At 36.1% G+C, this 12,438-nt stretch overlaps 1 protein-coding gene across 1 annotated transcript in view; it reads left to right on the top strand.

Moving 5' to 3' along the window:
- The window catches only part of LOC146454618 (protein polybromo-1-like), a 56,118-nt gene that overhangs the window by 11,841 nt on the left and 31,839 nt on the right, over nucleotides 1–12,438 (top strand). Inside the window, exons 9-20 of the mRNA XM_085095074.1 lie at nucleotides 82–180; nucleotides 1,678–1,766; nucleotides 2,698–2,825; nucleotides 3,899–4,028; nucleotides 4,439–4,508; nucleotides 5,823–5,921; nucleotides 6,632–6,724; nucleotides 7,945–8,136; nucleotides 9,687–9,740; nucleotides 10,722–10,799; nucleotides 11,406–11,495; nucleotides 12,410–12,438. The exon at nucleotides 12,410–12,438 is cut by the window's right edge and continues 35 nt beyond it. Coding sequence (XP_084951200.1) covers nucleotides 82–180; nucleotides 1,678–1,766; nucleotides 2,698–2,825; nucleotides 3,899–4,028; nucleotides 4,439–4,508; nucleotides 5,823–5,921; nucleotides 6,632–6,724; nucleotides 7,945–8,136; nucleotides 9,687–9,740; nucleotides 10,722–10,799; nucleotides 11,406–11,495; nucleotides 12,410–12,438 — 1,151 coding nt within the window. The remainder of the gene's footprint in view (nucleotides 1–81; nucleotides 181–1,677; nucleotides 1,767–2,697; nucleotides 2,826–3,898; nucleotides 4,029–4,438; nucleotides 4,509–5,822; nucleotides 5,922–6,631; nucleotides 6,725–7,944; nucleotides 8,137–9,686; nucleotides 9,741–10,721; nucleotides 10,800–11,405; nucleotides 11,496–12,409) is intronic.

Below are 12,438 nucleotides of genomic sequence, written 5' to 3'. Positions count from 1 at the left end.
TGTCACTGCTGGTAGATTATATATTTTTGTAGCAATGATAATATATTATGTACTATTAACTTTTATCGATTTGTTTTTCAGAACAATCAGTATTCATCCCTGGAGGAGGCTGAGAGAGACTTGCTCTTGATGGTCAAGAATGCTCATGCATTTAATGAGCCAGGATCACAAGTTTACAAGGTTTGATCCCAATTTATGTTGCCCAAACTTGTAACTGTTGATGTAATTTTTGAAAATAATGTACATGTAAATATCCAGCTCTGTGAGCTGCAAGCCTGTACTTTAAATAAATCTCATTAAGACAGTACTACCATTTTACGCCTCTCCACATCTGGGGATTATTTGCTGATCATTTTTCTCAAATTACATTCAGTTATTGAATGCAATAAATGCAACTACATGTAGATTTTATACTGTTATGGTGGACCCTGTGGAGCCTTTCAGGACTATGGCTAGTGTCTGGTGAATCAACAGGTTCTGATAAAATTAATTGCATACTAATTATTTTATTATTATTAACCCTTTCATGTCTCCTCTGTGGAGTTGTAGTGATTAGAGCATCAGATATAAGATCAGATAGTTGGTGTTTTGAGGACAGGCTCTGCAGTAATGTGCCTTTTCTTTAGACAAAAAAATTTGCTCCACATTGTCTCTCTTCAGTTTTATAAATGGGTACTGGCGACATACTGCTGTGGGTAACCCATGATGGATTGGCATCCCATCTGGAGGGGGGGGGGGGAGTAGCAGTTATACTCCTAGTTGCTTCATGCTAGAGGGACCGAGTTAAGCCCTGGCTGTGTGAGCCACTAATATTGAGTGCAACTTTTACAATTCATGTCCTTGTTTATTAGATCTGCATCTCATCACAAATTATTGCATAATTCATAAGTTGTAATTATTATTCCTGAACTGTAACAGTCTGTGAAATACAGTACCCAGAAAGTCATATGAAATTACTTTTAGAGGTGGACAGTAATCCTATAATTAGAAAAAAAAAGCAGTCTTCAGTGTTTGTTAAAATTCAGGTTTCACTTAATTTTGGTGTCTTGCGGACACCCTTGGGACCGCAAGTTAGTGTCCTTAATAGCGAGAGCCTGTAATAGCAGGAATTTATTTCAGTTAAACATCTGTAACTTATTTTTGCCGGGGATTTAGCTGCTGCTGTTGGAGTGTCTGTAATAGTGAGGTGTCCGCAAGGCGAGAGTTGACTGTAATCAGTTGAAGTAGCTTAATCACCATTAAACTGAAATTAACTGCTCATAATATAAGTTTGCTGGAACACACTTAAATCATCACACACCAAACAGTTGATAGTGATGATGACTTAACTTAGTCTAAATGTGCTAAACAGTATAAAATTATTATAAATTAAAATTATTCATTGATGAATGACACTAACAGGCCATGTTACAGTACATCAAACACCTTTACATGTATTATTTCTCATTGTTGGTCTGCAACCTGATAATAATTAATTAATAATTTATAACTGATTAGAGATATAATTGAAATATCAAAGTCAACCTATTTAATGGTGGTGAATAGTTATGTTTAAACATTTGTCTCTCTCATATTTTACCAGATTTGTTCTCGGGGTCTCTCTTCTTAGTTCTCTCTTCTTAGTTCTCTCTTCTTAGTATGAAATTAACCGTTGTTTCCACAAACAATTTCTTCCAGGATGCCACTGCAATAAAGAAAACTATCCACACAAAGAAGGCAGAAATAGATCACACATTGATGGGTGCCAAGTCAAGCAAAAGATTGAAGTAAGCTTGTGTAAATTATAGGTGTATTTCTCCCAAAATTTAATTGCAGCGACTAGCTAGTAAAACACAAGAATTGACAGGGTAATAATTTTTATATACCAGGCCATGCATATAGTTGTTAACGATCGCTGGAGAAATGTCTATCCAGTGGACATAAATGACATTTTTACATAGTTACAATACACGATCAGCATCTAATATCCACATAGATTATCAAGAACAAATTATGGTAAATCATCTGTCTAATACAGAGGAGCACAACTGCTGAACAGTCTACCAGAAAATCTTAGAAATGAAAATCTTATAGTTCATATAAAACAGCATCATTTATATTAGAAATACATGAAATTGTAATATTTAGGATGGGAAATGTAACTCATACAATGCACCATTGATCATAATTTTTTTATAACTTATAAACAGTGACTGCGGATCTTCTTTGAAAGCTCAGTAGAGCTTGCTAAGATCTCCTACAAATGAATGAAATGGTTACACATCGTTACAACTGATAGGTGAATAAAGTTACCAAACTGATTGCAGGGCTGACACTACAGCAAAGGGCTTATTTATTCGGGCCAATATTTCAGCTAGTACAACTAGTCTTCTTCAGGGTCATAGTTGAAGAAGACTAGTTGTACTAGTTGAAATATTAGCCCAGATATTTAAGCCCTTTGGTGTAGTGTCAGCCCTGCAATCAGTTTAGTTTATTTACACATAAAGTGACGTCTGGCATGTGCATTTCTACTACAAGAGATCCGGCAACGGAACATATTCAGAACAGTTTATTAAGCGTCGTGTGGTCCCCTGCATCCAAAAGTTGCTTGAACAAAGTTGCTCTTACACGTGAAAAAAAAACCATCTTTGATCAAGTAGTGATAAATTAAGGAGCAATTAGATACTGATCACCATCTGTATTATGTTTATTTAACAGAGCACGTCGGAGTGTTGGTAAAATGAGTACTGCTGTGACAGCTCTATTGAATGAGTCTGAGCAGCATACTGGAGAAGAATCTGAGATGCAAGAGGAAGAAGAGCACTTTCCAGAGGAAAATATAAATGGTCAGTACTACACCTTGTTACATAACAGAGTATTCAGATTTAATGACTGTTGATTTTCTCTGAGGTGACAGGAAACCTCAATGTGAGCGATTCATGATCTGTGATTGCCACTTTTGTATTTTGTTTTATACTGTGCACAATCCTGGATATAGTTCAAAACATAGATGCGATGTAGTGTGCTTGTTGTACACTACTATATAATTTGAATCGTATTATTGGTGCATTTTATTTCAGAAGCATTGCTCCCAGTCATAGTGTCCGTGTTGTACTCTCTTTTGTCCGCTTAGTTGCTTTTTTTTATCTCACCTGGAGGTTTTTTATAACCACCTAAGCACAAAATCTAGATACATTAGATACCCTTATTATCAATTTGATTTATGACTTATTTAGCTGGGTGTTGTCTGGAATAAAAAAAGACAAGGGTAGTTTTGAAGGATTAATAGAGAACCTAAGCAACGACAACGGCGACGTCAATGGGAACACCACAAATAATGGGCAAATAATGAACAAAAACAATAGCTCTGCACATGTGTTATATGTTTTTGTACATTTCTTTGCTGTCATCAGCAAAACAACAACGTGAAATGACCAAATTCAAGGTTTTGTGGAGAACGTGAGTTCACGACAGTGAAATTTTCATTCTCCTTCCTTACTTGAATGCAGTTCCTATCAATTTAGTTCCCAGATACTTTGCCCACATTGTACAAGTTGAACAATTTGGAATAATCGTAAGCATTAGAAGTAACGCAAAGTCACATTTTCAAGCAACGTTTTCGTTGCTGTTACCGTTGTCGTTGCTTAAGTTCTCTAATATTGGGCCTTGAGTACATTTTGGTTTTAGCTTTTATATTTGGTATGGTATGACTTCATTTGCACCTCCTAGATGCAAGTATTTCCTAATCCCAGCCTTGTACATGTATGACCCCCCATATGTTCCCACGGGTAGTGGCATAAGAAGTATTACATTTTGTAACCAATTTTTTTTAAACCTTCTTGTAAACTAGTTTTCTTTAACATCACTAATAAACAACCCGGTTATTGTTCTGAGGGTTGTTTTTGTTGATAATCATCAGATGAAGAAGGCAGTGGAGGGGATCAGGATTCAGACAATCCCTTGATGGTGCTGTTCAATGAAATATATCGTTTTACAGATCCTACTGGACGTGCTCTTTCAGAGCCTTTCCTTAGGCTGCCATCCAGAAGGTTTGTTTTGTTTGTTAAAACATGCAACAAACATCTTTTACATGGAGGATAATTATGTAAACAGGAGACAGTAGGTGTTTCCTAAGACTCAGTTATTGTTCTCCATACAGCAATCTGGTGATTAAATTGGTAATAGTCAAACCTATATCATAAGGACAGTTCTCTTCAGTCCCAATTGTTGCTATTACAAACCATGGTTACGATTTTCAAAAATGTAAGTGTTGAAAGTTGAACGTTGAACCTAACTGAATACGATTTACAGTGGAAAAAAATGTGCAAAAAAGTCTCTTAAGAATCCTTCTTAAGTCGTTTACAACTTCAAAGTTTTGCCTTCACTTTCAGGAGTCAGGGCTTCACTGAATAAAATACTGTTAGTTTCATGACTTGTTATTGTTTTCTGTTTTTCTCAGAGCCTATCCTGACTACTATGAAGTTATCAAGCAGCCCATTGCTTTGTCAAAAATCAGATCACACATTAAGGTGAGAACGAACAAGGCCAGGTTAATATTGGTATGAACAACATTAGCATTAGTAGAGCTTGGAAAACTGTAAATGAGGTACATTTCATTTATGCTGTGTGCAAAATGAGGAGGGTTGTTGACGTTTGGTGATGTTGGATGTGTGAAAGAAACTGTGAGGGGTAGAATATATAAGTAAACATGCCTGTATGGTATAGCAGAGTGATGTTTTGGTGAGACATGTTTTCCACTATTGTTCACTAAAATATTAATAGTTAATAATTATTTGATTGATGGAGATCACTTCAGGTAAGAGAAAGAAGAAGATATGAAGGAATGAACTTAGAAGAGTTGCAACAAACTGTGGAAAACTTAACAAGTCAAATTATTGATTTCCAAACCAAGTTGAAAGTTGAATACACTTGAAACAGAGTGGACAGCAAAATTTGCACTTCCAGTCAATGGAATAAAGTGTCGCATTGCAATATACATGTACATGTAAGCAAGAACTATTCAACATGACTTCTCAAAAGAACATTCAGTACATAGAACACTGAGTGAAGCCAATGAATATCTATTTTACATGAAAAAATGAAAGCTACTCCCAACAAAAGTCATGATACGTGGTTCAGTGGTTCTTAGCTTCAGTTTTACTTACACTTGCTATAATTAATAGTTGATGTTGCCTTTTCTTGTCTCTTTGAATGCCTCGCTGGAAGTAATAACTGGTAATTGACAGCAATCATTTAAAGCTGATTTGGATAATCAGATTTGAAATAGTTAATGGTTGTAATTTCTTTGAAAAGGTGTATATAAAATTGGCCTTTGTGAGAGATAGAAAGTAGTGGCTTTGACATTCCAGGGAAGTGATAGTTCAGACAAAAAAGAAAAACAACAACAACAACAAAAACTGGTGAGGTTGTGTGTGGGATATTATGTTAGGTGAAATGTTTGAAGCCAGTTTTCAAGAATCCTGCACTGTGCTCAACCTTGCTTCTGCCTCTGGAGCCTAGAACGGCATTTTTGTACCCAATTATTGTCATACAGTGTTCTTAAAGTATCGCCATGAGTAGTCAGTTAGAAACTCAGAACTTTCGTGTATGGAACACAGATTGCACAGTGGTGAGAGCACTCGCTTCCCACCAATGTGGCCCGAGTTTGATTCCCAGTCTCGGCATCATGTGGGTTGAGTTTGTTGTTGGTTCTCGTCCTTGCTCCAAGAGGTTTTTCTCTGGGTACTCCGGTTTTCCCCTCTTCTCAATAATCAAATTTAATGTAACTCTAATTTAATCACTAATGAAAATGACATTACTTATCTTGTATTCGTTGTTCTCAGACTGGCCAGTATGAAAGTTTTGATGAACTGGAGAAGGATTTGGACTTATGTTTTCAAAATGCACAGACTTACAATGAGCCCAGCTCAATGCTTTACAAGGTATTTATATGAACAATGTATGGGCAGTTCTAACAGTTGTTATTTAGATATTGTAATAAAAATCATCTATAAATGACAACCATTGAAATAATTGAATAGTACATGTAAATAATTATTGCTATTAATAAATCTAATGCTTTTTTGACTAAGGAGCAAGCATGTTCTAAAAATCCATACATCGCAGTTTATTTTGCAATTTGCAACAATAAATTAAATTATTTTGATACTAGGTGGGAGAATGTGTTTGAACATCAGTAAATTTCATCTTTAGTGATCGTTTTCTTTATTCTAACATGTGATGTTCATATTTGATTAAGTAACATAATTATGATATAATTTGTGAAGGAGAAATAAGTGCTGGTCACTATTGGTGCTATAAGGTTAAATCATTAAAAATGTCTAGACATGGATGCTCTGAGCACTTAACACTAATAATTTATCAAATTAATGCACATGGTATAAAACAAAACTTGACACTCTACACTTCCGTTATCAAACCTCTTAAAGGACTTGCAAATTTATTGGGCCAACAGTCAGAAGGGATCATTGCTGTAAGGGCCAAAAGCTTGATTCAAAGATCATCTATCTGGGCAGTTTGGTTTGATAACAGAGCACGATGCCTGACTTGAATTTTCCACATTATTTTTCGGGTCTTGACACTTTCCACTAATTAATAATTCTTTAAATTTACACTGAATTCTGTTTTGCAGGATGCTCAAAGAATGCAGGAACACATGAAGAAAAAAAAAGCAGACATACTGCAATACATGGAAGAAAAAGGAATATCCCTTGAAGAATACAAGGTATTGTGTTCATTGCCCTTGCAGTTTGCAGTACGATGTAAGTCCCGAAGGTCGCATTTTCTTTCTTCAGAAAACCACTTTTTAATAAATAAATGATGTCTCCACTTGATAAAAGAGTAGGAGACTCTTGTGGTTTAGATAAATAAATAGATGCACAGTGAATCCTCGTGGTAATACTGCATTTATTCATGACTGAATGAAACTATAAAACCAAACCTTTACTAAGAACCCAATCAAACCAATCAGTATTTGAAGCAAATGCAGCCACTCTGGAAAATGTGTGTGACACATACAGAGTTAGTTTAAGGTTTACTTCTGGTTGGTTATGAAAGTGGCACAAGAACTGTCTCGTAAGGGTCTGTTATCTGAGAAAATCGAAGAGCAGCTCCCCAGCAAATCTGACGGGTGACTGTTGGTAAACTGTCAGACAATAATCTTAGGTTACGTTCGATTGACACTATTTCAGAATAGGAATACATACAACGATGACAAGAAATCCCTCATAAGAGGTTTTAGGAGTTACTGGAATATGAGACAGCTCTTGAATTAACATGTCATTTTTGTGTCAGCGAACATTTGCAGATATGGCTACCCAAATTACTCATTGAAAGGGAAAATTTAACAGCTATTCCTCTTATTCTTATTCTGGAGTAAGATCAATTGGACACAACCTAAATCATATTGTTTACTAGATGGTAACGCCATGTAATATGTTTGGAACAAATACTCCTCCACGGACTCCTTGGGATTAGTGATCGCTTTCGATTACTGTCAATTGCTATCAGTTGTTATCCATTATCTCAATCGATAACAATCGATAAAAAATTTTTCTGTGAGTTTGATTGTTATCAATTACCGATTTCAATCGATATCAATCGGTGATTGATATCAATTGATTTCCGATATAGATTTCTATCGTTTGACTATGCCTGGAAGATAGCACAACTGACCCATAAATCAATCACCCAGCACCATGGAGAACAAGAGTTTTAATTAAATGTTTCTTGTTTTATTATGTGTGAATGTTTATTATGTCAGAATTGGCTTTATTCCATAATACATTTTGAGGTATATGGATTGTCGCAAAGAAGAGAAGATGCCATCACTTTACCAAAAACGTTATTTGCCGTTATGTACATACATGCAGAGCACAAAATGTTTTGAGGTGGTGATGATGACTTTACTGTTAACGATTTTTTTATTATCAATAATTATTTCAGAGAAAAAAGAGACCCAAGAAAATGGAGGTCGACCCTGGATCTGTAAAAGAGAAACCTAGTGGCGATATAATCCAGAGGAAACCAAAAACTGAATTACGAAAACCTAAGAAAAGCAAGAAAGTTGAAGAGGTTGATCCAATTATTCTGAGAAAACGAATGCGTCAGTTGTACAAAGCTGTGGTGAACTATCAGGTATTGTATATTTAGATCCTGGTTCAAGTTGTTTTAATCTTGTACCCAGATCTACTCACTCTTTTAAGGAAACATCAGGGCCCAGTTCTTCAAATCCTGATTAAGCCAATCGTGGGTTAAAGTGAACTTTGATTTGAGTATATTTACTAACCTGCAGGGATTCGTCAAAAAGATTTTTGTCCTTCAGTTTTGCCTTAGACTTTTCTTTACCATTAGATTAAAATGTGCCTTTAAAATCATGTTTAATGAGGGAGTTGACTTTTAATCGTGGATTAGTGTTAATCGGGTTTCAAACAACCCGGCCCTGGGAAATTCTGCTTAATGACATCATAATGTGTCAGGAACGTGACACATTACAAGACTGGTATGCGTGCTGAACATTAATTTTGTAGCAAAAAGACTAGTCACAAATTTTCACCTATACCTGTACACTGTACATTGTATCCAGAAAAGACAGCTACTGTTTTCAAGTTCCTAGGAAAAGAAGAAAAATTCAGCTAACTTTCGTTGACGACAGTGCCTAAACTTTGTGTGCTGTGCATATTGCATGTATAATGTACAACTTTGTAGTACACGTCAGATTGCCAAGCAAAAATTTTCACGAAACACTTAGCGCAGAGACAATGCTATAAAAACTGCATGTTTATGACAACTAATCATAGTTTAATGAAATGTTAAGTTCAAATCTATGCAAGAAATCACTTTCAAAGAAGGGCAGTCTGTAGGCTCTTCTTTGGTCTAGAGACTTTTTATCATGTTACATTACTTTGTTTAGCTTTATACCTAGGGGGGCTCTTCAATTTTGATAGGTTGCGCAGAGCAATCTAAAGAGTAGACTTTCTTAAAGCCCTTTCCAATGTTATTTTCCCTCTTTACTCTTTATGTTATGTTGGTTTTGGTTCTCACATTGCATTTGTCGCTCGCTGTTGTGACTTCTTCGCTGAAAGAAGTCAACTTGTGGCAAGTCTAAAGTTAACGCTGTGTAATTACAACTTTGGTAGGATCATGTTACAACCCAGATTTGAATTGGTAAAAAGGTATCTTTTTGGGGCTAATTTTATATTTGCTGGTAACTCTTTTTCTGACATTATAAGGGGTCAAATGATTTTCCACTGCCTGTATTGTGAACAGGCACCAGATTCTGCTCTAACACTTTACAGTCCAAGGAAATCATGGCCATAGACGAGCAGTGCAGGAAGAAACCTCCTCTGTTTGCCAGCTTTTTATCATTTTGCACCTCAACATGATACCTTAAGTTTTCAATCCGTATTAGAAATGTCACATGAATCAACTAAGAAAAGCAATTTTTACTTCTTTGTGAGGATATATTGGTCAACTATTAATATATTTGTGGCACCTGAAAATGTCCGCTTAATTAAAGGTATTGGCATGCACTAGTTGAGAAAGACCCTTTAATTAAATGATTACTATTCTTTCTTTCAAATGACAAAATTCAACTTCACTTATTTTGTACTGATTATTTTAGGCATAATCATATATCCCATGAAAATAGATCATAAATATTGTAATCTTTTCATATTATTTTGTAGGATGAACATGGAAGATACCTTTCTGCAATATTTGTGGAACTTCCCTCAGCTCAGGTTTGGATAATTTTAATCGTTAGTACATAGCATCTACAGGGTTCCTTTAGAGTGACATGAATATCAGTTTTCAAACAGGGGGTTTTTATCTCATTGGCCAAGGATTGCATCATATCCTGCTTTTTTAACTGTTGTGAGGTGATTATAGTGGGGGCATTATTTTTCAAAATGGCCACTTAGTGATTTGTTGATGTTTCTGAGAAAGAAAGAAATAAGATGAAATAAAAATGCAATTCTGTAAGACGCTAAAGATGCAGCTAAGTCCGGGGTGACACTTTTCGAAGGCAAGATGTGAAAGTTTTGCTAATTGTCATAAAAAGTTTAATTCCTAACTGAAGCAGCTTATCTCCGAGGGCAATTTATAAAAGTCTGTTAACCAGTTAAGCTATCAACAAGAAATTGCTAACATGCATCATCCTCAAGTTTTTTCACCAAACAGCCTGGTTCATCTCCATCTATTTTGGTAAACGGGTCGGAGAAACTCAACATTCATTCACTGAAGAAATCAATGCTTTGTCTCATTGATACTGCATAAAAGTTAAGAAATTATACTGACATTTTGCTTGAGGCATGTGCAGTTTATCAATTGATGAGCATGTGATCGATGATGGGGCTAAACGCTCAAAATGTCAGCTCTCGGATCTCTTTGCAGTGGCCAAATTACCTCATCAGCTCAGTGCACCAATATTCATTTCTTCTCCCACCCCTCCTCCCCCCCCCCCAAATTACCAAATTACCTCATCAGCTCAGTTCACCAAGATTCATTTCCACTCCCACCCCTCCTCCCCCCCTCCCCCAAATTACCAAATTACCTCATCAGCTCAGTGCACCAATTTTCATTTCCACCTCCCCCCCCCCCCCCCCCCCAAAAAAAAAAAAAAAAAAATGCACCACCGCAGTTTCTTTAGAAACTAACCTTGTTACCAGGCTTTGGAAGGGACTTCCAAAATGCTTTCTCATACAACTACATTTTTTTAACAGGATTATCCTGATTACTATCAAGTGATATCAGAGCCTGTCTGTTTGAGCCAAATTGAAAATAATGTCAGAGATAACAAGGTAATAAAAGTCATACTTTAATTTTTAACGTCCTACCTTGATTGTTTGTTCACAACCTGTGGAGAATTGGAAATTAATGAATGAATACACAGAATAAATACAATAGAATGACAGAAGTACATTTCATTACAAAAGACACAACTCTGTAAATGTTCAACCCAAATAGCCAGGAACTTGAAAATCTATCAGAAAGATTGACAGTTTTTTCAATTATTCACACACTTTATAAGCTTAAGAAATTCACTTCACCCATTTACCCATGAAGCCTTGCCAGCTCACAAGACTCAAAGGGCCATTTTCTTTTTTAACAGAGTCTAACTTAGGCTGCGGCTTAAGACAATCAGTGGGCCTCTAAATCTGTTTATAAGTGATTTGTTTTAAGTAGGTATTTAAATAGTTTTCTAGTCTGGGATGCAAGCCTTCTTGTTACCGTCGGCAGTAGACAATGTTTAGCAAAAGTGAAAATTGCCTAGAACATGGTTTTGTTAAACACCATCTAAACTGTCTTTCATTTAACTGACCCAAAGTGTATACATGTAGCATGTGTAACTGTTAATGTGCGAGTGACCACAAGATCTCTGATAAGTAATGTGCCTTTATATGCAGTACTCTGGTGAAGATGAACTTATGCTGGACTTTGAAGTCATGTTTGACAATGCACGATACTACAATGAGGAGGATTCCCAAGTGTACCAGGTTCAGTCAGAACATGTTATTTATTAATAAATGCTACCCTCCTTTTACACCATTGTGCAGGTCCAGAAAATAATCCATACTCCCCCCCCCCCACAGAAGGTTTTTTGTTTTCCACCCCCCAACCCCCAGGAAATTCCAGTTAAGCTACATACTTTGCTTCTGAAATTTTGACTTATTAGACCCCCCTCCTCCTAGGAATTTCCAAAGACCTTCCATGGGGTGGGTATGAATTTTTTCTGGAACTGCACATTAAATATTATGCTCCATTCACACTATCAATTACAAACATTATTATCATCATCATCATCATCATCATCATCATTATTATTATTATTAATTCGTCTACTTAAAGTGTTATGCCCCATTCTCACACTTAAAAAATGTTATACCAAATAAAGTAAATACCAAGCCTAATTTAACAGGTTAATTAGCCTTGACTATACCTGTCCACACTGCATGTGCATGTTTTGCTGAATTTAAAGTCTGTTTAAGTACAGCAAAGTTTGGTTGTTTACTGTGTCAAGTCAAAGGGAATTTTTTGAACACTAAAGTAGTGACTGCATTCTGCTAACTATAGTTGTAAAACTTGTTTATTCTCCTATGTGTTTCGTCTAACTGTCGTAGACTTCTTCAGGGAGGTTTACAAACAAACACTAATGTCGGTATTTAAGCCATTACAGTGGCTATTTTGAGAAATACAGACCGCCAAGGTGAGGCTGGATTTATGAAAAAGGAACAGGCGAAGCTGTGAAATGTTCATGCAAGGCTTGAGAGAGTTGTTTTGGGGGCCACAGTTTTAGCTAAAATGTGTGGATAGATCTGGTCCATGCCCTGTATATCAACTGCCATGTATGCCTTATTGTAATTTCTTTCTTTCACTGCAATTGATTTACTGCTTTGTTCTTTTATTGCAGGATGCCTGTACCTTAGAGAAGGTTCTGCG

The sequence above is a fragment of the Pavona decussata genome, unplaced genomic scaffold (genome assembly GCF_977016875.1).
Source record: "Pavona decussata unplaced genomic scaffold, jaPavDecu1.1 SCAFFOLD_300, whole genome shotgun sequence".
Lineage (NCBI taxonomy): Eukaryota > Metazoa > Cnidaria > Anthozoa > Scleractinia > Agariciidae > Pavona > Pavona decussata.
The sequence above is the reverse complement of the archived record's forward strand: the minus strand, read 5'-3'. Positions and strand labels throughout refer to the sequence as shown.